The 26922-nt window shown below is 40.4% G+C and overlaps 1 protein-coding gene and 1 long non-coding RNA gene across 2 annotated transcripts; one reads left to right on the forward strand and one right to left on the reverse strand.

Annotated features, from left to right (window-relative positions):
• The first annotated feature begins 1204 nt into the window (after positions 1 to 1204).
• dact2 (dishevelled-binding antagonist of beta-catenin 2) lies at positions 1205 to 6656 on the forward strand. Its single transcript, XM_017465029.3, has 4 exons — positions 1205 to 1486; positions 3523 to 3655; positions 3807 to 4103; positions 4288 to 6656. The coding sequence occupies exons 1-4, from the start codon at positions 1205 to 1207 to the stop codon at positions 6141 to 6143; spliced, it is 2568 nt and encodes an 855-aa protein (XP_017320518.1). The 3' UTR covers positions 6144 to 6656.
• Positions 1351 to 25330, reverse strand: LOC128632703 (uncharacterized). Its single transcript, XR_008396251.1, has 3 exons — positions 25104 to 25330; positions 22665 to 22802; positions 1351 to 1483 (listed from the first exon to the last, which is right to left on the reverse strand). It is a non-coding gene; the product is annotated as an uncharacterized LOC128632703 (long non-coding RNA).
• Positions 25331 to 26922: the final 1592 nt, after the last annotated feature.

Below are 26922 nucleotides of genomic sequence, written 5' to 3' on the forward strand. Positions count from 1 at the left end.
TTTGCATCGTTTCCCCCTACAATTCATTGTTCTTACCGGTAGATGGCGCTTTGGATACATTTTGTTGATAATGAATTTGAAGTGGTGTTTTGAACATATGCTGGAACAAAGGCCAGAGGTTTAATCAGTAAGGAAAGTGTTCCAGGTGTTGCAAATGTGTAGTACCATCTTTTCTAACTGTTTATCAATCAGCTAACACGTTATTGAGCCAGCAGGACAAGTTTGCTCCAACTGAGTATAGTGGAGTGGAGTTCGTAGACACCTGATAATCACACTCATGTGTGTTGTTGAACATCCCATTCCCAGATCTAGTACTCCTTTGCTCTTCTGGGAAGACTTTAGACTAGATTTTTGGAGCGTGGCTGTGGGGATTTGTGTGCATTCAGCCACAAGAGCATTACTGAGGTCAGGTACTGGTGTCAGGGTGAGGACATCTGGGGTGCAGTTCATCCTGAAAGTGTTCAGTGGGGGTTGAGGTCAGGGCTCTGTGCAGGCCACTCGCCTTCTTCCACCATGCCTTTATAAACCTTGTGCACAGGGGCATTGTTATGATGGAACAGGTTTGGGCCCAGTGACAGGGAAATTGTAATGCTACAGCATACAAAGACATTCTAGCGAATCCTGAGAGCTTTGTGGCAACAGTTTGGGGAAGAACCTGTGCATGTCAGGGGCAGTTTCCACATACTTTTGGCCATACAGATATATTGCACGATCAAGTACTAAACTGCATTAATATTGCATTTGCTAATAATAAAGGCCATAAATTGCACTGCACTGAAGGATCATTATTATTATTATTATTATTATTATTATTATTATTATTATTATTATTATTGGACGCAGAGCCTGTCCCTATTTATTTTCCTTCTACAGCTGTTTATTGTTAACTTGTGGATGATTCCTGTTTGACTTTTGGTGTTTATTAGTAACTTCTTTTCCAAACTCTAGAACAATATATGGAAGAGTGAGACCATCAATTAGATAGTACAAGCAGGATTATAAAATATTAAAGAGCAATTTAATGACATTGCAACTTAAGACAGATGCCTTAACGAGGTGAAACCGCCACGCCCTTTCTGTGGGCGTGGTTTAGAGCCGCTGAATGTATCCGGTCTGCAACACTGACCTGCAGAACAGAGCGCGTGGACTGGTGGCAGCTTAACGCGCAGCACTTGAGCATCAAGTCGTCTCGCGTGAGGATAAAATGTTGAGCAGAAAATCGGAAATGTCTGGAAGTGCCGTCGTGCCTGCGGCCGTGGACCGCGGCAGGGTGGCGGAGAGGCTGCGGGCGGCGTTCGCCGGGCTGAAAGAGCTGCAGCATTTGCGGGAGAAACAGGGCGACATGGTGCAGCGCGCGCTTCGCATGAGCACGCAGAGAGAGCACGCGGGCAGAGGTGTGTGTTTACACCAAAGTGACGATGATGCAAACAGAGCCGAGGAGCAGCAGAGACTGGAGGCAACGCTCACAGCCCTCAAACAGCAACTGGTAAGAAAATAAACAAACAAACATTATTATTATTATTATTAAAAAAAAAAAAAGTGATGTGGAGCACGAGCGTAAATTATAGTTATTATTTGGAGAAACGTACTGTATAAAATGCACTATTATAGGTTTATAACGGCATGAAAACATATATGCATGACTTATATGCATATATAAGTAACCATCTGTCCTTAAAAGTTAACATGAGTGTCTTGAAGATTAGACAGAAATAAGTCTCGGGATTGATATTGTGCTCTTCTTATTATTGACCCTAACCCAGAGCGCTTATTGGTGCGCCTGCGCAGCTGGGGGTGGTCATAAATCAAGGTTGCTTCCAAGGAATAGGGTGGAGGGCGAGGGGTGTGGGGTTGGCTGGGTGTCTCTGATCATTAACCCGCTTTAATTAAAATGGTCAAAGAGAACCAAATGACCTCGGTTTGGTGACACATGCTTGACCCCGTGATGTAGTGTGATCCAGTGCTGATCCAGCTCCTAACACACATAACCACATACAGGCAAATGGAGCTGGGGAAAAATATAGAGTTCCTATAGAACGCACATGACCTGATAAGAGCTAGAGATGGATAAAAATAGCGACGGATTAGAAGATCGAGAAGCTGGTCTCTGGTGAACCGTTTGCACTTTGGGTGAACTCATGTACTCTATTGAATGGGAGAGGAACAGTAGCTCCCCAAGGTGGAATTTGCTCCTCCAGAGGATGTGGTTCTGCTCAGTGAACGGGGAACTTGTTTTACGCAACAGTGGCCCCCAATTAAAGGGATTGAACCGCATGGAAATAACATGCGAGTCAAGCGGAAAAATATAAAGCTGGTTGATCATGCACGTGGTAGATCTTGATATACAGTGAAAGTGTGATTGTACTTGGTATAAACTTACTCTCAGAGAAACTAAGAATGTTCCCGATTTGTTTGCGTGTAAACATGGCATAGTGATGTAAATAAATGGTAAGATGTTGTGCTTAGGAACCTGTTTGTTCAGTCCAAATTTTTATGTTAAATCACACCCATATTTTGACTACAGGTAGTAATGTGGTCATATATTGTGTGTGTGTGTATATATGACCATATTATGAAACTTTTGTCCCCCCCCCCCCCCCAAAAGCATCCCTCTATTCAGATATCAGTGGATGGTTATGGAATTTTAGAGTCAGTATTGGGCATACAGTGTTGCAGTTCAGTATTTGTCTTGGTCTAGTAAGACTTTGTGTTTAAGTGTACATAATGGTCTGTGTTTCTCCGCGGGAGAGATGAGTGAACCTTCAACATCGCACCCCCAGGCCATTCCTTGTCCTTGCACGGTTAATGGTCAACTATACTCCTTCATTCTTCCTTTTACCTCCTTCTTTCCTTCCCCCAAATGTCTTCTAACTGCAGGAGGTCTGTGTCATTCATTAAAGATCTTTATGAATCTGCCTCTGTTGTTTTCTCTTTGTTTTCCTTTCTTAGCCAATAGAACAGTTAAATGTACAGGACTTTGTATAGTCACATGCATGATTGAACTTTGTTTGCTTTCATATGAATGCCTTGCTAAGTGCCCCCCCCCCCCCCCTTCCTTTTAATGCTGACTTTGTCTCTGGATATGTATATAGAAAGCTCGTGTCATTCAGATTTGTTGATCACTTATTGCACCACCAGCATTTAAAACCTAATATATAAAACGACTACAGTGTCTCCATTTCGATCCTGAGCTCGAGTTTCTGTCTGTGCAGAGTTTCACATGTTCTCCTTGTGTTTGTGGTTTCCTCTGGGTTTTCTGGTTTCATCCCACCTCTCAAAAACGTACAGGTAGAAGTCTAAATTGTCCCTAGGTGTGAATGTGTGTGTGCGATGTGTGTGTGTTCCCAGGATAGGGTCCAGAACCACCACAACACAGACCAGGATAAGGTGTTTACTGAAGATTAATAAAAAAATAATCGAGTGTTCATTATCTGTTAAATAACCATACTCAGAATTGCGCCGTTTTGGATTTTTAAACAAATCCGTCGCCTCTATGCTAACCAGCATACACTTTGCTTGTAGACCCGTCTACGCAGGCAAGACGTTGGACTAAAAACACATCTGCAGCAGCTGGACCAGCAGATCAGTGAGCTTAAACTGGATGCTTGTAAAGCTTCTGCTGAACACCTGGAGAGCGACAGCCGGCCCAGTTCAGGTGAGCAGACAGACTGAAAAACTTGTACGATATATATCTTATTAATCCTCACATGCATGCCTTCAAATGCTCGTTACAAGGATGGAATTAGTAGCACATGTGAAATATTTATTTATTCGGTGTATCTAATAATGGACATTTCTTCATTTAGGGTTCTTCGAGCTCAGTGATGGTGGTTTGGGCTCTCTGTCGAACTCCTGCACATCTGTCTACAGTGAATGTCTCTCAACTTCGTCTCAAGCGAGCCTCCTTCCACTGTCCTCAGGCTTCTCGGCTGCCCACGGACATAACGCCCAATTACAGGCTGACGTGTGCCGTAGACGCTCTGCGGACGAGACTACGGCTCAGCCGGACATTCCGCGTGGCCTGGGTGTACGTCTGGGTAGCAGCGCAATACGCACAGGTTCCATCAGCTCGGAGAGAGCCAGACAAAGGCCTGTCTCAACAGGTGAGCATGAACATTGGTTGGTTAAATCATTATAGGTTTCTAAAATGGTTTTAGTCAAACCCTTTTCTGAAATTGAAACGTTCTAGTGTAGTTTCCCCAGAGATACAAAGCAAAGAACCGTTAGGTTGCTATATGAATTATTTTTATTCCAAGAGTGTAATGTTTGTTTGTTTTTTTTTCCCAGGTGATCTTGATAGAGTGATCAGCCCTGGTTTCGGCTACTATAAACCTGTTGATGTTAAAACCTCAACCGTCCCCAGTAAGTCCTGTGACTCCACCATGGATCCCAAATATCAGAGCAACCTTGTATCCCGCAATGGTACTGAAGTGTACTGCTACCCAAGCCCCCTGCACGCTGTAGCCCTCCAGAGCCCTATCTTCTCTCTCAGTGGAGATAAGGGAGGGCCTGTGGCCACAGATGCTCAGGAGAAACACACCAAAGTAGGACTTTCTAAGGATACACTTCCCAAGCAAGAGCCAAGTGGCCCCAAACCTGAAGGTTATATAGTCAAACTGCTCCAACGTAGCTCAAGTAAGATCAGCCTCCAGAGTGAGTCGGGTGTGGAAAAAGGCCCGATTCCAAGTAATGTTGCTCAGGATCATGGGCTTTTTGGGTTCAGAATGAAGCAAGTGAATGATGACGGAGTGCAGGGAACCCTCCAACGGAAAATAGAGTCCACCGAGAGTCCAGTGAAGGATGGAAAGAAATCGCCACCAAGACCTTCTAACAAAGAGCAAACGAACCTGAATAGCATTAGGGCAGAAGAATATAGACAAATGTGTCTTGTCCAGTATTCAGCAAGTACAAGGATTCAAAACCCAACTACAGTGACGGGTCAAGAGAAAGTGGATGAAAATGAGCCTAGGGATCGGTTTGACCAGGGGAATGGCTTTCAGGATGCATCAACATTTGCAAAGGCTCCTGAGAGGAGACCTAGCTTTACCTTCCCCAATGAGGAGAATAAAAGCAGAGACGGAGGTTGCACTGGTCCAGCTAAATCTGAGTTTGTTTGCGCCCAGTTCGTGCCTGCAGGGTCTCAAAGGGTGAAGGTGCGTCAGGCAGACAAAAAGACAAAGGCTGTGAAACTTCGGAAGAGGGGTCATGAGAAACCGACAGGTAAGAAGCACCATTTGAAGCACTCATCTCGAGAGCATGAAAGGGATAAAGGATATAGCACTAAAACACGTGGAGATAGAAATCCAAAGCAATTCAGTGCAGAGAGGGAGTGGCTCGATACTCCAGTTATAGAGCCCAGACTTCGTTCTTGCTCAGAGTCCAGTCTTTTGGGGCCTGGAAATCCCTATGGCACTCATCATCAGTCATATCGGCAGCAGAAACATGCCTCCAAATCCAACAAACTCCCAAAGGCTCAGTTCCTGGACTTGGAGAACCTATCCCGAAAGAAGCAGAGCTCTCAAAAATGGCCCCATGCTTCAGAGATTCAGGTTCCACTTGCTCCCCCAACCCACTACCAGAGGTCCAGGGAGGTCCCTATTCACAGAGTCTCACAAAAGCCAGGAATGGTGCGAAGTGTGAGCGTGAGACCTCGCTCGGGTCACTGGGGTGGTCTTCCTCGTCCACTCCAGCCATCTTTGTCCTCTTCTCCTTTCTTAAGCAATCTGAACTTGAGATACCCCCCTGCTCCTCTGTCTGCCCGCTACCCGCCCAGGTGCGAGTCGGAATACTCGGCCGAGTGTGCGTCTCTCTTCCACTCCACCATCGTGGAGAGCAGTGAGGGAGAGCTGAGTGACTTCACCACCAACCGCTTCGGAGACAGCGAGTCCAGCCAGGAGTCTCAAACCGGTTCTGACTCCGACAGCAGCCTGTCGCTGGACGATGACGATCTGTATGAGGAAGATGATGACGAAGGAGGACTGGTGTGGGCTGAGGCTACCGTGGGCCCCACAGCTAACGGGCTGTCCGTCCAACAGCACCTTCGTCCTGAACCGGCTTCATGTCGCATAAAAGCATCCAGAGCACTGAAGAAGAAGATCCGTCGCTTTCAACCAGCCTCACTTAAAGTCATGACTCTGGTATAGTCTTTGAGCTTCCTTCCACTGGTCAGAAGTTTACAGTATTCTTACTTAGTTTTTAAATGGTTCAAATACTGTATAAATTCATATTGTCCATGCAGGTTTTTGGGAAAGAGACCTATATGTATCTTTATGCAAGGCACTCCATTTTTAAGACAAATTCCCATAAACCTCTTATTTAGCGTTGAAATGTTTGTCTGAGCTGATGTAACTGCTTCTAAGATTCTACCTTCACCAAAGACTACTCTTATTGCCCATCGAAGACAAAAAAGTGAAGCACCAAAACACATTTTCTTTTTAAAATTATATTTACACCCTGTATATTGTAAATGTTCTGTTGATGTTTGTTTTGCATATTCAAAATCACCAAAAGTAGTAACCTAGTAAGAAGACACCTTGTATTTTATTTCTCAGAAGCCATTTTCTTGTGTGTAATTATCTTTCACACCTGATTTAAAATTTTTTTTTTTGCTATGCATTTTAATCTCCTTGCAAAATAAACGCTATTTAATGTTGAAATGACTCGAGACGTTCTTGTTCATTGGGAGGGAGACTTGATTAGGCATTGACCTATCAGAATCTCATGAGGCAAAAGTCCATTGTGTGAAAGTTTGTGTACTGGGACGTTTGATGCTTCATTGCACAAACTATATTGCTGGTCATGGGGACTTGAATCATGTTGGAACACCTATAAGTTATTCTCAGTTATATAATAGCATTTTTATTCTACATGGTGTTCGAAAAGCCAGGAACCAATGAGTACCAAGAAGCACTATCTCTACCCTTTCATCCAATGTTACTGCCATGTAAAATAAATCACATACATGTAGTTTAACTCTCATGGTTCCTGACTTCTTGGACACATTGTAGACATTTATTTATTTATTTATTTATTTATACAACATAGCAATTGCAGGTAGTTATGTTACATATTTTTACAGCAGCCGTGGACTCAAGCAGACAATTAACCCACATATGATGTACTGCTGATGTCAACCCTACTCTTACTGATCATGTGCACAGTCCTTATCTACAATACGTTTGAAGACTAATGAAGCGTGAGAAACAAGATGTATACAAACCAGACTACGTTGTAAAAGTATACCATGGCAGAACGACAGAAGAGTTTCAGCAGGGGTGGATAAATCATACAATCACTAGCAAGCTCACTGAGCAAGTGGAAGCGCTAATGAGCTGTCCAGTCACATGTCCGTTTTTTTTTGTTTTTTTTTTTGTTTTTTTTTTTAAAGTGCTAGCTAATGCAAGGTAACATATAGCCAGCTAGTAAGCTAGTTAAATGGGATAATTTGGGCTAAGGCAAAAGAACAAGTCCTTATCCTCTCTTGATTTATGCTATAGAACATCAAAAAGTCACTTAGTGACAAACATTTCAGCTACAAGTTGGATTTAAGTCTTACTAGTGTCTTTATAGTATAGGCTAGTCATCTGTTGCCCATCATCTGTGCATGCTAATTTTTCCACATTGTACCGTCGCCCAGATCGCACCTTAGAACAATAGCAAATGTGTAGTGCAGCAGGTGGTGGGATTCAAGAACCACACAATATGGATACAGATTTAAAAAAAAAAAAATGAAAATAGATAAGGAGTAGGGTTTATTTTCTTTATCTAGATATTGAACCCACTTGTCCACCAGGCAATTATGAATAAAAAACAAACAAACAAACTAGTCACCCCGACACAAAATCTGCTTTTCTTCCATGCCCGGGCTAGCGATTTATTCCAGATATAAACACATATGTCTGTAAAATGCGTGCAATTTATGTCTCAACAACACTGTTTGGTGATTGGGAAGATGTCGGCACAAATTCGGTATAATGAATGATTCAAACATCAGTGTTACCAGACAGCACCCAAGTAAAGGTTTATTTAATCTCCACACTCAGACCATGTGATTCAGATTTAAATTCAGCTTAACTTCCCTTCATGCAATTTTAATTAACGTAACCTACTTTTGTGGGGCATCATTTAGGCATCACTGACTATTACAATCAGCTATTGAATACAGATTCTAACTTGTCTAAAGCTATAAAAAGTGGAATATGAGCATCCTTTAACAGTGCCGACATCATCTCAGTCAATTATGGCTGCTTAGATGTTGGCTAGATATGTGTGTGTGTGTGTGTGTGTGCTTATCTGGGATGGAGAGAAAAGAAAAACACAAGGATGATGGGAATCGCTAATATGTTCACAATTGCAGTGCTTTTAATAAGTTGGAATGGGATTTAAGTACTGTACTTGAGTCAGAGCCCTTTTTTATAAACACACACACACGGAGCCCACATGGCCTCTTTTCATCTCTGTCAGACAGGGTTTTGAGAGGATTAAGAACTCCGTGACACACTGTCTCAAAATTTCATCAACTTTTACTTACAAACTACAGGTCTACATGATCATCTCCTCATGGCTACAGACGGCTCAACGAGTCAATTCCACACCCATAAAGGATCATTGTAAACACTAAAATTGCCGAAAAGGAATTAAATAAAGCTGTGGGAAGGTGTTAGAATGATGTAATGAACTTGGTATGTTTATTTTATATTTGCAGGTGGCTGGATCGTTTTTAAAAGAAAAGAAAAAAGAAAAAAGACAAAAATTATGCCTATAATTTTTTTTTTTTTTGGTGGAGGGGGGGGGGGGGTTAATTAGCTGTAGAAACAACGACAACAACATATTATATACTAATGAGTCCTTGTTATTCCACAGCACCAGATGCCGGGAAACACATGAATCAAATTCCTTTCAAGTGATATTTTATTCGGCCATTATAATTATTTCGGATTCCAGTCCTCCGAGGCTGTCCAGTCCAATTGTACGGTTTCAAATAAAGCTAAAAACAAAACAATGCAGCTTCTTTTTGTGCATCGGCGACAACAAATACAAGACTTCAAAGATGCTTTTCATGCTCCACACAGTCACATGCTCATTTTTATTGGTCATATGAAGTTTTGGTTCGTGACCCACCCTGTCTGGCTAGCGTGACCCTTGACCCTGTTGAGAAAGAGGATTAGAAATGGGCTGAATCTGAGGAACGACAACAAATGGGCTAGTAGGGAAAAGGGGAGAAAATGAAGGAGAATGAGGGCACGGAGGGGAGGAAGGATCCAGCTGTGCTTCTTTGAAGCTTGGTTGGGGCCAGTAGACTTGACCTTGCTTGTGGCTGGATTGTCTCACATGCATCATTATTACATGCGCTCTGAACTCTTTCTCCTCTTTTGATGCTGTTGCGTCACAGCTCTGGTGAATACTGCTCTAATGTTCTAATATTTAAATGTTGATATGGCCAAGTTTTTTGTAAGACATTTATTTAGTATTTATGGAAGGAGTCTCCAGTGTCAGTGCTTAGTAACACTCAGTATGTCTTCCATCATTGGAGAGTCTTTAGGAGAAGCTGATGGGGGAACGACTGCTTACAGCTGCTATAACATAAGCGCTAACAGGGAATAACTTGATTCGCATACATTTCACAACATGAACCGTAACTAAAAATGGATACAAATTATGATGAGACATTTTCTTTAGTAAATAAAACATCGTAATTGTTTGGCAAATTGCTACAGTGTAAGAGGAATAAAACATGAACATGCTGTTAATGTACCGAAGGAAAGTAATCCACTTTGGGTTTGTAATAGTAACTGATTGAGCTGAATCGCACCACCCCATGGGTGATTATTTTGGAAAGGATGTCCAGATCTCAAGATAACCATAATCATTTTGGCTTTTGGGCTTTCATTGACCTGCTGAAGTACAGCTGTTTGGGACACTTTAGGCATTGCTCACATGAGTGATTCAATCATATGACTCCTTGAGCTGATTCAGTGAGTGCCGACCAACGTGATGAAAATATACCCCCGACCCCTTCAGCTGTTTAAAAAATAAACCAGAATAACATGATGATCCAAGGTTTAATGAATGGAAAGATTCAAAGAGTAGGAATGTGCTGGATTATTTTCCCATGGGTTATATTCACCCATCTCTGCAAATGTTTGACAGATGTGATCTGCACCAATAGCACATGAATGGACTGGACGATGTATACTAATAAGCATATTTTGCTTGTATCTCTTCTCATTTGTAAGTCGCTTTGGATAAAAGCGTCTGCTAAGTGAATAAATGTAAATGTAAGCAAAGACATGCCACACGTGATGAAAATTTGTCCAAATATCTTGGAGCATTCATACTTACAAGCTACTAAATACAGGTTTAGTGTTACTACTTAATGCTGTCAAGTTGTCAGAACAACACAAAACGGTTGCAACACCCATATCGATAGTCTGTAGGCTATTTCGGCCTATATAGACAATGAAAAGGGCTTGAGAGGACATGTGTGACTATCAACTGACAGTGGAGTCTTACGAGTACATGCACAGGCAGGCAAACAACCAACCTGAAAAACATTTCTAAAGAATACAGATATCAATCCCAAAAGAATGAAGGTAGGCAGCTAAAAAAAAATATGAATATGGGTTGCGATAGGAACGCCACCATATTGTTCGGATACAAATATTTGTAGGGCAATAAAACAAGAGCTAATGTTACTTTAGATATGAAGTTAAAACAGGAAATGTAAAGTTATCGTCGATACGATGTTTACTGTAAGAGAATGTTTATTAAATATTAATAGAAGGAGTCTCCAGTATCACGCTTTGTAACAGTCTGTATGTTTTCCACCAAGGGAAAGTCTTCAGCACATTCTAGTTTTTCAGATACAAAACAAAAACAATCAGCATTTTTTTTGTGTCTTATTAACTTAAAGAGAGAGGAAAAAAAGAAAGGCAGGTGAAAGAACGACTGTTTATAGCTGTTATATTAGTCTTAGCAAGAAACTTGGCTCAGGGATGTTCCGCAACATTAAATGTAACTATAAATGCATAAAAAGTATGAGGTGTCGTTCATTAATAGAAATTTAAAAATTATATATATATAATTGTTTGTTTGTTTGGTGGTGACGGATAACGCTGCATGATGTGCCAAAGGAATTATCTGCATTGTGTACACAAATAGTTCATGCAGACAATATGGTGGATCAATCCCACAATGCAGCGTTCATTTCTAATTCCCATGGCTTAGTCCGGTGCTGAGCAGCTTTCACTCACACCTTCTCGGGGCTAATTCCTGTTATATGTAAGAAAGTCAGATGGGAGAAAGGTAAAGAGAAAACAGAACACCAGCAGTGGTGCTAATTGAAGCAGTGGTGGGGTAGGTGAAAAGAAGAGAGGGATGGGGGGCGGGCAGTAAGGGGGTGGATAAGCTCTAGGGTTTCCATTCAGGATGAGGTAATCCCCAACCAAATGTCAGCCCTTTAGTTTATGTCACCAATCACAGAGTTATTGCTCAGACAGGGATGCCATCTACACCAACACCTTCTTTGTGTGTGTGTGTCTTTTTCTACTTCTCTCTGAATACTTTCAGTGCACTTTCTTCACAGAGACTGTTATGTCTATGATTTATTCTTGTTTTGCTAACATGCAAGAGACATGTGCGTGTGTGTGTGTGTGTGTGTGTGTGGAGGCGGCGGGGGGGGGGGGGGGGGGGGGGGGTTACGGGGCGGTTGACTTGTTCTTATATTTCAATAGGAACCAAATGTCCCCATAAGGATAGGAATCATATGAATGTGTAGGAACAACGGTTTTTACCTTGTGGAGACATTTTGCTCGTCTAATAAGCAAAAACTATTTAAAAACCTAAAACATAGTGTGTGCGTGTGTGTGTGTCTGTAGAGAGAGCGTGAAGTGAAACTTTAACTTGATGGAGAGTATAGGCCCAGGAAGATCCTTGTCACCCTGATGAGAAAAGCTTTTTACACAGATGTGCTCTAAAAAAACAGGACTTCCTCAACACAGATGAACCAACACACACACACACACACACACACACACACACACACACACACACACACACACACACACACACACACACAAACAACAATACCACTGAAAAGAAAAAAAGTACTTAATTTTCTTCTTTCCATGCTCTTTAGGAAATTCCGATCATGCATTTGAACACGTGACTAGGGGCGGATGCGTTCAGGTAACAGGGTTGAGTGAATATTGTGGAACGTAAATGTAAAAACATTTTTTTAAATCATGTATAATGGAATACTCATGGAAAAGGATGTTTCAAGCATGAGATGTTAAATGGATTCACACATCAATGTAACAAAAAAAGTAACATTTTTAAAGTATTTTATTGATTACATTTCAAGGTGAAGTGTAGTTATTCTAGGCAAAAATGCTGTTTTCTATGTACTGCAGACTAGAGTTTTTAAAATTATTATTATAATAAATGTTTTAAGTTATTTATTTGAAACCTGCACACTGTTTAAAATATCCTTTACCTTTACATCAGTGGGAAACAAATGGTACCCCAGTTGTAGAATCACCCATATTAAAGGGGTGGAAATGTGCTACATGATCAAGCTTTCAGAGAGGGTTCAATAATCAGTCCCTCCTGGATTTAGCGATTGTAGAAATGAACTCAGAATCAAGGAAACGCCGCAATATTCGCAGAAGCATGTAATTATGCAGATTTGGGCCAAGACGCGTCGTTTGACGTCCTCACAAAGCGTGTTCGGCCAAAACCGAACCTCTTCGATTCACATGCGTCGAACATGAGTACAGCTAAAAGGTCTCATTTACCAACAAACAGCACTGTGAAAGACGATTGTGTGCAATTGAAATTCCGCCCCAAAAAATAAAGCACAAAAACTACAAAAACCCCCCCAAAAAACTCTGCAAATTGCATCGCAAAATAGTGAGAAAAAAAAATCTGCAGCAAAATCAACCTTTTTTTTTTTTTTTTTTTTTTTTTTAAACGGACTGAATAAAACAGGTGTGATAACAGGACAGGTGTGAAAGATTTCAGTGCCTCTTCCTTGATTAACTCAGCTAGGCGTGCACTGGTCTCAGAGAAAGCATTTTTATTGTTGATTGTGGTGTCGTAAACCTCCCATGTTTCTCAGTTCAGTTTCTGTTCTGGATTTTTTCCCCTCTTTCATTTCTTTTTTTTGTGTGTGTGTTGCTGTAAAGAACATTTTATGTGATGCGTCAGTGGTCGGCCTTCTCTTGTACACGTGCTTGTTTTGCGTGTGCTTTGATGTGAATCATTGTTTATATTCGAAACTTTAGAAAATAAAAGTAGTTAAGACCCTGCAGGTACAATAGAATTGACAAGTTTCATCAAATGACTAAAAAGGTGAATTTCAGATACAGCAAATCAGAAATGCAGGTAAATGTATCTCCCTTTTCCAGTGCATGGCTAGTTTCAGGTCTTTTGTGTGGTTTTGAGAAGTTGTGGAGACACTAAAGTTAGCTTTTCTGTCTTAATTGTGCCTTTATGAGGATGAGACAGCTTGTGAAGGGGAGGGAAGTGACTCTTCCTCCTTCTGCGTACTGTACATATGAATAGAGACGGGCAAAACCCATATATTCATGAATATGAATGGAGCTAGGTCTCTAGAGTAAGCTTCACCAGATTTAAGAAGAAAAAAAAAAAGAGCCAACTCATACTAACTTGGCCCCTTGGGTGTAGAACGTACGTGTGTAGGACAATAATAATACTGAAGCCCTAAGGCCCATCACCCGTCTCGGTACACATCCTGATTGCTGGCGCTTAATCCTCTCTTTCACCCTTTATTTACACCACATTGTTCACAGAACTGTTCCATGCTGTGGTCGGGTTGTCCAAATACGCAGACAGCACACACACAGACGCACTTGCATACACAAACACGTTAACCGTGTGTGTCACGAAGATGGTGCAGTGTGGAAAACAAGGTGGAGCGAAGGCTGTGAAATTCACATGCATGGACATTCAGCATAAAAAGCATGTCGCTTTTGAACTGGTGCAGCTTTTCAGCAAAAAAAAATAAATATATAGAATCTGGTTCATCCTAGATAACAATTGGGTTTAAAGAAGGCGATGTTTTCTGGTTGCTTTTTATATTATATCTTAAAGCGTTCCTTTTGTTGTTGTTGTACTACGAACAATGATGGAAATTTCCATGCGTAAGGAATAAAACACTTGGAATAAAACCAAAGTGTCCAATGTTTGCTAATTAAAGAATGACACGCCATACTTTTTTTTTTTTTTTTTTTTAAAGAAATTGATTTATAGTTACATTTAATCTTGTGGAACATCCATGAAACAAGTTATCCTGTTATCCTTCACCAGCCACTTTATTCTCTCGGTCTTGAAGTTAATAAGACTGAAAATGCAGCTTGTCGTCACCAAGAACTCTCCTGTATTGGAAAAATTCATGTTACTGCTTTATCTCTGGATCTCTGAAATCTCTGGCCATGAACATCTAACGACCCCCTAAAACACCAACCCCACATTATCCTTTAAAAAAAAAATGCAATAAATAAAATCAAAAATTACGCTGGCACTTACACCTCTACTTTGCGTTTCTAGAACTCAATTATAAGATCTTGTACGGTAGCACTACTTGCATTGTTCTTCTTGATATATCACTTTGCTTGTATTTCCTCATTTGTAAGTCGCTTTGGATAAAAGCATCTGCTAGATGAATAAATGTACATGTAATACAAAGCGCTGACACTGGAGACTCCTTCCAGCAATGCTTAATCAATGTCTCCTTGTAGAAACCTCACCCCACCATATCTAGATTACACATGCATTAGGAGGAGCACATTGATATAAACATTGCAGCTGGAACTACTGTCAGAGCTGCTGTTATGGAAAATTTACCACCACTTTCAGACCAGAATCAAGCTTTCACCAGTACCGTGCTAGAATGTTAATTTATTGTCTGGCTAGAGAGCAAACTATTCCTACTTCAGATGTTTTTTAGAACAGTCCTCGAATTTTGCGAATGTTAAATGTGATGATTTGAGCGTAAATGCACTAACAAGTTAAAAAGGCAGAGCATATGCTTCCTTTAAGTCAACATCTGGTATGTTGAGCTCTAGCCAGGTCTGAAGTTCAGGAAGTGTTTCCTAAAGCTCTTATAGAGCTGGACAGGAAGCACTGAATAGCCAGCAGATGTTCAAGCTGATTTCAGTCCTATTACGAACCCCACAGGAAATGGCTTAAACAACCTGCCCGATTCTTATGCCGATGTTAATCGCAAAGGATTAAAGATTAGGATCCGAGATAATCTGTTAAACCTGTGGCTCGTCTGTGAGATCCGATCATGTAATAGTTAGTGATATGACCTGTACTTACACTGTAGTAGTGAAGCCAAGCAGAAATATTTAATTTAGTAGTTTTGTGCTTTTATCCATCGTACAGCCGAGTTTGCATCCACTGTGAGTTTTGAACGAAATAAAGAGGAAAATGTAGCTCTGTTTGACATTTTATCTACAAAAAAAAAAAACTGTGGAAGAAATGAATAGTGAAAATACCCTACAACAAGACAAGACAAACTCAACAGCTTTCCAGTTTTCCAGACCGGACTTGTAGGAACCTTGCAGAGTTACAACATACAGTATCCCAAGAAGAATTTGCAAGCAAACTGCAAGAGATTAAACCTATGAAATGATGTAATTGTAAATATTTTCATAGCAATTTCTCATTGCCATTACATTTTATTTTTCATCACTATGTTCTAAAGGGTGTGGCAACTTTTCCACTAAGCTGTCTCTAGCTATAATGTGAAAACTCCAAAATAATAATAATAATAATAATAATAATAATAATAATAATAATAATCTGAGGTTTATACAGTATAATGCTCCCCAATGAGTGTTATCTTCATCCCCCTTTGGAAGTAAAAGATAAGCACCAGTTCTACTGTCTGAGGAGATTGAAGAGGTGTTCTAACGTTTGTCAGATGAAAGCCTGAGTGGAGAAACAGATGGTCCTATCTCGCCATCAAAAACCCAGAAAAGGTTGTAAGATAACAGTTGAGCAGACGACCAGAAGGTCACGATCTGTCAGAGCTGCTGCTGGATAAAGTTCCCAAGATGTTCCTTGGGCTTTAGAAACCAGACAGGAAAAATCATCAGGATATCCTGAGGATTTATACCAGGATATCTATGCAGGACAAATGTTAATGGCTGATGATTAAGGTCTCTGGGAAGGATGGAGGAGTTCATTTGATGATTCATTTAACCAAGATCTCACCCTCTAATGTTTGAGCAGGATATCCAACTGGTGGATTTTGACTCATAATGACTTCTTTATAAATGACTTCATTTCTGTATACACTGTTCTATTAGGCCTTTTTATCCCTCATGCAGTTGCTGATACACTGCTTCTTTCTCTCTCTCTTCTCACTGAAGATTTTATAACTATTCACTTCCTAGGGCAAACTTGGGTTTATTGACGTTTCAGCACTTTAAGGTTGCACCAACAACATGGCCCTCGCTCTCAGCAGGAGATGTCTTTTTATCTTTCCAATGCAGCTACTCCAAGCAGACACCTCATTCTCCTGCCATTCTTTATCACACCATTTACATGTGAGACACATTTGCTCCAATATGTGGTCATAAAGTGACTCGAATTGCAGTTATAGCACCTAAGTAGGTCTGGAAGTGGCTTCAGAATCCGAGTCTGAAGCCTGTGAGCTGTGAAAATGGTCTCGATTGAGTCAATTCCGGCTGGGAAAGATGACACAAATACAAGATGCCGGTTCTGGAATTGAGGTCCAAGCTCAAATGTTTTCAACAAAAAGAGCCAATTATATTCAAATCCCATTGGTTAAAATCCAGAAGATGATGGGTTCCCCTCAATGTTTCTTCCTCATGTAGTCTCAAGGTTTTTTTGTTTGTTTGTTTGTTTATTTATTTATTTCATTTTTAATATTTTTGCCTCTATTGCCTCTGGCCAGCTCTTCAGGGATCTAAATGTACATTCAGAACCAATGATATCAGGAATTTAGGGTTTCCATCATTACATAGTCATGAAAATTATTTTCATAACCATCAAGATCATAACCCAGAACCATTACAGTAATATGTAAAGATTCATTTTGCAGTCGTCGATCAGTGGGACGGGGAATGCTAGGGTTGCTCCACATGCAAAATAAACACCTAAAAACAATCCAAACATGCATCCTTCATCTGGAGCATAAACGTTGTTCTAAAGGACTTTGTGTGGTATTGTGTATAGATGATGAAGAATTTGACTGTGCAACATTCAAATCGTCTTCGATGCCAAAGATAACCTCCACAGTGATTGTTTATACTCTGCATTAGTGAACTCTCCTCTGAGAAGTAACTAGAGTTAATTTGTTGAATGTGATTGAAAAAAAAAAAAGTGAACAATGTAGGAGGTATTATAACGAACTACACAAACGCTACAGTGTTTATCTTAATAAAACAAGTTACCTCGTGCTATCACTTACAGCCAGTAGTCACCCAGCCTCCATTTTTTCTCTTTCGTGAAGTTAAAATGAAAAGATATATGCAAAATAAGTTTATAATTTTATCAGGAAAGTGGAAAGAGAAACACTCCTCTGGCCTGAAGACTTTCCCATGGCGGAAAACTTACTGACACTAATTAAAGTGCCGCCACTAGAGACTCCTTCATTTGAAGTTAAATAAACATCTCCTAACACAATACTTTACCAAATCAATATGTTGTTAAATAACATTTGTTTATTAGTAGTATTTACTGTTACTACGGAAACTATAATGTACAAAAAGCGTAATAACCTACAATAACAATTGCGATTTAAAATTACTGCCTGAGCTGCTTTTAATCAACATCGTCCGACCAATCGGATTCGAGAATTCAAATGTGCTGTGGTTTAGTGAGAAATATTACATATATTTGCCTATATTTAGAATGTTTTCACCAAGATAGCAATTGGATGGTTCTCAATCAATCGGAGATAAAACTTGGTGTTATTATTGTTATTACTCAACACTGTAATGAAACCTCCACATACTGTAACTACTTAAACATTCTGCTCGTAAACCAATGGAAGTGCAGGACTGTTCTTACAAAAATCCTCCGGATCCCTAAAAAAATAAATAAATAAAAATAAAACTATGTCAGTGGAAAAAGAGTATCTTTGGAGATGCCAGTAGCCTCATTTGAACTGTAAAATTAGACTAAAACAATGAGTGAACATCCCAATTAAATTTTATCCAATTAAATCAAGAAACCCACTAGGTATTACTTGTTATAGAGAGGATCCTAATCCTTGGGGTCATAAGTCTAGTAGTGATAGGTCTCAAAGGAAGAGCTAATACCGAGTTCCAGCCCCCTCTGCAAATCTCGGGCAGGTCCCGACTCGCATAGGAGCTGGCTAGGTATCTCCTACAAAATAATACAACCGATGGAAAGAGAAAGAGAGAGACAGTATAGGATTAGAAGGAGACACAAAGAGAAATAGAGACAGAGAGATAGAGGCAGAGACACAGAGAGAGAGAGAGAGAGAGAGAGAGAGAGAGAGAGAGAGAGAGAGAGAGCAAGAGAGAGAGAGAGAGTGCAAGAGAGAAGGTAGGCTAGTTGGGGGATTTTAAATCTGAGAAAAATAAAGATATTAGAAGGAAACACTGGTGCAAAATATGCATCAGTCAAAAATACCCCCCCCCAAAAAAAAGCAAAAAAAAAGCTGAATCTTCAGTCACATGGAGCCTCCGAGAATCTACCATGTAACTCAATACAGAAGTAAAAGTGCTGAAGGACACTACCAACAGGTGATGAGTGACACGGACACGGTCTGAAGGACACTTTAGTCTCTCATGTGTTTATTTAGGGCTGGTGGACTGAACATTTCCATCTGGCAAGAAGCAAAGCAAGGGAATGGACCCGAGAATAGAATAACAAACATGGCAGTGTGTGTTTGAAACGGAAACAAATTCCAAACTCTCTCTCTCCCTCTCTCTCTCTTTTTAATAAACTGCTATGCACATAGAATCACATGAAATCTGAAATCTGATTTGCTTTGGTTACTGTCTTAAAACCGACCCGTATATTCGTCACCCGTATTTTTGTTGCTCATCAGTTCTATGAACAAGTGATACATGATCAGACTAGTGTGCGTGTGCGTTTTTTTTTTTTTTGGCTCAGTGAACACATCGAAAACATAAAAAATGCAAACCAGTTCAGATTTACTTTTACTTACACTAATATTGGGTCAAAAAAAGAGAAAAGATTTCCTTTAACAGCAGTACTTGGTATATAGACATGAATATAAAGATAAAATATATTAATATGAGGTTTATTTGCCATATTAGTATGATTATTAGGATATAATCTCTGCTCTTATATCCTAAAATTGTCCAGACCGCACCTGGATTTATGGCCGTGTTGATAAAGGGGCACAGGTCAAAGGAAACTGGAAACAATCGAGAAGAAAAGGAAGCTTTAACATGAATGCCTTTTAAAGATACTTCAAGAATGTCACTGTTAATGGAAAGATAATAACGTCTCGGTTTACAATATATTTGCATGTACAGAAATGTAGCAGTTTCTCTGTAGCATGACAAGGAGATCGTTTTATTTATTTATTTTGTCTTTTTTTTTTTGAGTGTTTTATTCTTTACTTATGTTGTACGCATTGTTGAAAGTACTGCTTTCAGGGAATGGAAATCTTTTATTTTTTTAAATTATTATTATATTGCTGACAATGTTTTTTTTTTTTTTTTTTTTTTTTTTTTTTTCCAATTGAGAAATATAATTTCTGACCAAATACTGTCTTCCTACTGGACTTTAATTTTTTTTTTATTCTTTATTCAATCTGAAACCTACTAAACAGAGCACACAGTTTCATCAGCACTGTAGACCTACGTTTGCATTTGAATAGATGTATTTAGTCATTATATCCTCAATGCAGACCTTTCATTACTGAACCAAGCATTCTTTAAAAAAAAAAAAAAAAGATAACATTTTCGGAATACTTTACTCTTGTCATAAATCTCATGAGGCATTGCAATTAGTGTAGTGCTGACATGAAGCATGTGACACTGATGGATGAGACTTTAAAAGCATAGCATAAAGCAGCATTTGGGCCAAGAGTGAAATGAGAAAAGAGCGAGCTAGAGAGAGAGAGAGAGAGAGAGAGAGAGAGAGAGAGGGAATCAGAAACCCAATTTACACACTCTTCATGGCAGATAAGTACCGGGCTTCATCCCTTGATGTTGCTGATGCATATAAAAGACTCATCCCCAGAACACCTTAGTAGTTCTTAACAAAAACACACGGGCCAATCTCCCTTCATCTCCTCTGTCCCACCCCCCACATTACCATGATATAATCTCTGCTCTTATATGCTAAAGTGGTCCAGAATTTATGGCCATGCTGATAAAAGGGCAAAGGTCAAAGGAAACAGACTACATTGTGAAGGAAAGGAAGCTTTAACACAACAACTGATGCTATTTCACTGCTGGAAAAGCTCCATGTCTACCATCTGCCTGCTATAAAATGACCTGAATGACAACATTTTGCATATTTAGAAATGATCTTAAACTTTACTCTGCATGAGCACGGTACGTTTTCAATGCTGAAGCCGGATCCGAAATGTTAATACCGTACTAAGGATTGTTTTTATTTGATCAGTTATTGCATCTCAGTTTACTCGGTCAACTTTAGTTACTTGACAAATCTTGTGAAAGGGGAAAAAAAAATGATTGAGAGTTATACTTTTTAACATTTTATTTTAAATTACTGAAGAATTGAACACTGTTAAGACCAGCTCTTGGTTAAAGTGCTTGTAGTACATGACTGCAGGCCTTGTGACATCACATGTGATGGATATTCCCTTTCGTGACCATAGAGTCGGTGTTTATAAAGCGAGTGAGTACGCGAGAGGCCCGACCTGTTCGATCGGTTCGACTATACGCCGTACTTCTTTGACATCCCCGGGGTTTGCGTCGGCTATATTGGTTTGTTGTGCATTTTGCACATGAAGGCCCCAGAGGAAATGAAGGAAAGGAGAACTGCTTATTTGAAGTGACCGGTGCACTGCGGGAACTGCCAACATTCCAGATGGCTCCAGATATCTAGGGAAGTTACTCCAAAAACAAAACGATCTAAAAACGATCCCCATTTTTAAACAAAGTAAAATAAGAATCGAATGAAAAAGGTTTTGTATTCAGTTTTTATAACGGATACAAAACCTATTATACTTTTTGGCTCAGCTTTTACTCCCAAGTTGGAATTTACGTCACTCAGTAGGAGCCAGTAACTCAGTTGTGAAGTCTTTTTACATACACAACCTGGTATTAGCTAACAGCAGCAATGCTCAGTAACTTATCATAAATGACACACACACATTTAGATCAACTGCTGACACACAAGTTCTCTATTTTGCTAGAAAGTACACCAAAATCTGACTAGCAGTGTTTCAAAGTACTAAAGTACCACCATACTTACTGACCTAACTATTGCTAGTTATACGAGACTTAAATGACCAAGACGATCTTGCAGTTGTTTTTTTAGGATTCTGCAATGAGCCATTACTACTAAAAAGAATAACAATGGTTATGCTCAGTGGTGAGATTAGTAGTCTTTAAAATGCAACAAAAATGCCCTCTTCCTTTAAAATACCTACAAACTTTGCGTGAGATCGGGTTGTTGTGACTGCTTACGTAATGTTATGTACATTTTCAGTACAGTTCAGCCTAAACAGTGACTCTATCCGGGATCTTGTCATGCTGAAAACATATTTTTACTATTATGCCATATTAAGTCAGATCTCCCCAAACAGTACGACGCAGAGTGGATAAGTCCGCATGCAAGTAGCGGTAACCAACTGAGGACACTGAGGAAACCGAATCTGTCCATCATCCTCATTTACAAAGGCTAATGCTAGGAGGATTACAGTTGGGCCATATGACCTAGCATTTGCCCACACACACACACACACGCACACACACACACACGCACACACACACACACACACACACACACGCATCCACACCCAAAGCAGCCTTCATTTTCCCACGAATGCTTAGAGTAAACAGTAATTCCTAAAACAGGCGGCTGTGGGATGGCGTCAGACCGTCTCCGCGAAGTTAATTGTTTAGCTTCTGTTGGCATCATGTCAGTGTTCTCACCTTTGCACAAGTGCCAAGCTAATGGTAATGGGAGCTGAAGGCAAATAAACAAAAAGCAGGGAGTGCTGTTGGTGTTTTGGGGCATTTCCACTAGTAATCAGTTAGTCCACCTATTTACTGTTCGACAATTCTGTACTAGTTGGCTGCTAACCAAAACTGACACAGAATAACAATGCAGTAGTAACTCTTCCAGTCAAACCAGTTACGCTAAGTAATATCAATGTAAATGGATTGTTGTACATATTTCAGTTGTTGTACATAATTGTTATAAGGTCTTCATGTGCAAAACTAACGTATTTTAAGAGCCCTACACACTTCGTGGGTGGCAAGAACAGCAACGTCGGAACGGCACTGTTTAATTGATGCATTATTATGTAACATTCTCGACATTTGTAGCGCGGAAATGTGTTGAAACAAAGAAATCTATGCAGCGGTGCTTTACTCCTTTAGTCAGTCCTTCCAGGGATTTGCGATTTTGCAAATCACAGAAATCAACTCAAAATTAACTTGCAAATTAAAAAAAATAAAAATAATTACCGCAGATTCGGGCCAAGATTCTGATGGGTCATGTGACGTCATCAGAACGCTCATTCAGACAAAGCCTTCTTCGATTCACGTGCGCTGAACATGAGTACGGCTCGTTTACAGACAAACATCACCGTGAAAGACAATTCTCTGCAAAAAAAAAAGCCCAGATAAGCATTAGAGATGACGCTTTGGAGGAAGTTGTACAGAGTAGAATGTACAGATATGGAGTTGAGAAGGCTGGACTGACTAATCAATGTGACGTACTGGATTTCGCAGAGTTTTTTCTGATTGTCGCAGTCAGAAATCCTTGATTTGGCTACGGCTTTTTTCAGCAGATTGGCCCAAATCCGCAGAAATTCTGCAGTGATTGTGAAAATTTGTAAGCGCGTACTAATATTTCCATGATTTTGCGTTCATTTCTCCGATCGCAAAACTGCAAAATCCTGGAGTGACTGGCTAACACCTCCACCTTGAAGATTACCAACTAGCCAAGCCAAGTCTCTGCCATACCTGTGTCAGGTACGTAGCTGAATTTACTCCAAAGTATCCTCTATTTCTAATACTACTACTACTACTACTACTACTACTACTAATAATAATAATAATAGATTTAACCTCAGGAAACTGAATTGATTGAAGCTAGGAGGGAAAACGTTTTGGGGAGCCTACCAGATGCTATCTAAAGTAATAATATGAACAGTGACACAAATGACAACAACTGTATACAACAAGGCATACATACAATTATAGAAATCTGTATATCCAGTGTTGCTGCCATATACAGCTGAGCCAGAGCAGACGGGGAAACGTAATCCCTGTGTGATCCGCAGAATTTTTAATCCTGGCAGCTTTAAACAAATCCAGGGAGGAAAGACGACTGTCCTAATGCTGCAATCTTCTAGAAGCTTTCCAGGCATTGACTGACTTTTCAGTCATGTTGTGGCCGTATGGAAACAGACCGAATTTCTGACTTCACTGCACAAAACGAACGTAACGGGAAGCTAAAATTACTCAGCTTACTTGAACAAAGCTGATCAAATACGCTGTGTATACGTTTATCTCATACACAACCGTGAGTGCGTCAAAGCATTCAAAAGCACAGAAGCCTCGTCATGTCCAGGGTGTGTAAAGGATTTCATCAGGAGGAGGAAAATGGCTTTGTTGTTATAAAGAGGGCAAGACGATATTAGTTAACTAACTAATCATCTATACATCTATTTTCTATACCGCTTATCCTGCACAGGGTCACTGGGGAGCCTGGAGCCTATCCCGGGGAACTCGGGCACAAGGCGGGGGACACCCTGGATGGTACGTCAACCCATCTCAGGGCACAATTGGAAATGCCAATCAGTCTTTGGAGTCGGGGAGGAAAGAAGAGTACCTGGAGAAAACCCCCAAAACATGGGGAGAACACGCAAACTCCGCGCACACACGGTGGAGGCATGATTCGAACCCCCAACCCAAGAGGTGCAATGCAAACGTACTAACCAACCAACTAACTAACCAAAGTGGAGAATCTGCTCCACTGCTGCTTGTCGAAGACGCATGCAGTGAAGAGTATTAGAGCAGACGATTAGAAGTACAAATGGCGATGCAATCATCTTAATGAAGCACGTGGATGCAGTCGCTCCTCAAAATGGCAGCGATCTTACGGTGTGAAGTATGACCTGAGCATGTCAATGAAACCTTTCTTATTTACCAACTGAACGACAGCTGTGTCGGTTAACCGCAGACACGCAGTTAGAGCTCATCTGTAGCGTTTAAACCTACTTCGTCCCAAGGCCTTTCAGCGTCCTCAGCCCGTCCGCACAGTAGGCGACACCGGGAGGCGTCGAAAATCGTCTCGCTTCCTGTTAAATGTTCCACAAAGAACCATGGTAACCCACAATCTGTCCTCCAGCCTGTAGTGTTTACAGAGACAATACCCACAGAGCCTATAAGCCTTCCTATGTGTGCCTTTCTTGAAGGGCTAACTCTTGTGTCTTCTTAAAAATGTTCGTGAATGCGATTCCTTTTGCATTTACATCGAGATGTCAGCTCATCACAATGGCAAAATAAATAAATAAATGAATAAATAAAAGAAGTTTCACAAGAACTAACCGGCAAGTGAGAACACAGCACGAGATGATTCTCGAGCTAATGAAGCATTGTAAGTCAAGCGAGAGAGAGATTTTGATCATGCAGAACGTAGTTGTATTTTTTCAACTGACTATGAAATGACCTACAGACTAAAGTAATCCTGGTGTGCTCGGGCCTGCCTGTTCTGACAAGGTAGCATTGCAAACTATGCATTTAACCCTTCAGGAAAAGTGTTAACCCATCTCTGACAGCAATCTCTCTCTCTCTCTCACTCTTTATTGTTTAATTAATCATCACCTTTCAACAATTTCAATAACAGGGTTGTACAATATCATTCAAAAATAAAGTAGAATAACTAAATGAACCTACTTTTCCTCTTACTCCATGACATTCATGAATTTCAGATGATGCAACTTCCTGCTGAACATGTAACTTATTTGGAATGCTCCAAATATTTCTTAGGGGTAAATGGGTTAATTTAGAGGTGTTAAGTTAAATGTTGTGAACGTGTGACAGTGGCTACGTGTCTTGATGTCTTATGTGATGTATATGCAACATGAATAAGATGCAGTTTACAAGTCAGCATGAGGTCATTTTTGTGGATTGCTAACAAGCAAAAAAGGAAAATAAGTGGTTAATTAAGTGCTGCTGTTCTAAATTAGCATGATGTCAGGCGTAAACACCCTGCTAATGAACAACTGCTGCTTCTCTAAGTGATTAGCATGATGTTAAACACCACACACACATCCCACTCTACATTGCACAGCTTGATTAGCATCCGGTAAACTCCCATGCATGACCAGTTCTGGCTTGTGTATGTACTGTACAGTATATAATGTACATGTATATAACCAGTTCAGACTGGTTTGAGCTGGCAGGAACGCAAATAATCACTCTGTACAACTGTGGTGAGCAGAAAAGCATTTCAGAATGGACAAAATGCAGAAATTGATTTCATTCTCTCTTCTCCTGAACAGCCAATCAGAGAATGTGTTCTCTCTCTCTCTCTCTCTCTCTCTCTCTCTCTCTCTCTCTCTCTCTCTCTCTCTCTCTCACACACACACACACACACACACACATATATATTTATACCCATGCTAGCAAAACTGTTTTCCAAACACGCAAATACAGGAGCTGGAAAATTGCTGCGTTTGCTCCAGACGTTCTGACCCAGCCCATGACTCATTCACTTTTCACCGTCATTAAGTCCTCGTGCTTAAAGACACCCCAACGGTCTCGCACGTAGCCTGGACACATTCAGAAACATTACCCTGGAAGCATTTTTTTTCCCTTTTCTATCTCCACACTACAATCAGCTAACTCAGCTACCCAGGGGGTGCAGCACATTGCGCTTCAACACTCATTTACATGCAAACACGAGGAATGTACACAAACCTCCTCACTCCAAATACACCAATGTTTGAACCGATTGTTCTACTGTAAAACTATGAAGCTAACTTGATTTGTAAGACTTTCTCCAGTATTGACTAATTCTATAGACCCTCTATATTGAGCAGGTTTTCAATAGGAGCTCAAAGCTCGTATTGTTTTTATTATTATTATTATTGATCAGAAAAGATGGCTTAGTTTTTCCTCCAAGATTCATTAACCTGCCAAGACAGCTATGATCTCATGGCTTTGTGGCTCTTTGTGACTCTGTGTGTGTGTGTGTGCGCGTGAGAGAGAGCAAGAGAGAGAAAGAGAGAGAGAGAGAGAGAGAGTGTGTGTGTGTTATCAGTCAGCCCCCATGCTGAGGTGCAAAGGGCAAACACGGGCTTTTTCCTAAATAAAAAAATTAAAATGATTAAAGCTAGTCCACACCCCCAGCAGCCTGCCCAGGAGGTCTGAGAGTTAACACATTACTGGAAGCAGTGAAGGAAGAGTAAACATTCACTCACCCTGACCAACACACGTGTATGCCACAACCACACATACTGGGTCTTTAGGTGTAAAATCTTAGCACGACTCACGCATACACACTTAATCACACTTAAACTGCATGTTGTTATTTTTGCATCACAATAGCACTGTTCACCCTTTGAACCCACCCACACACACACAGACACACACACCTAAATGGTATTTTGCTGCTCGGATGTTTTCGCATGCGAATAGTGCTAACTTTAGTGTTGACAGAAGTCTTAGTGAAGGCATGTAATTAACTCTTTAGACTTAATGCGCATGCACC

The sequence above is a fragment of the Ictalurus punctatus genome, chromosome 3 (assembly GCF_001660625.3).
Source record: "Ictalurus punctatus breed USDA103 chromosome 3, Coco_2.0, whole genome shotgun sequence".
NCBI lineage: Eukaryota > Metazoa > Chordata > Actinopteri > Siluriformes > Ictaluridae > Ictalurus > Ictalurus punctatus.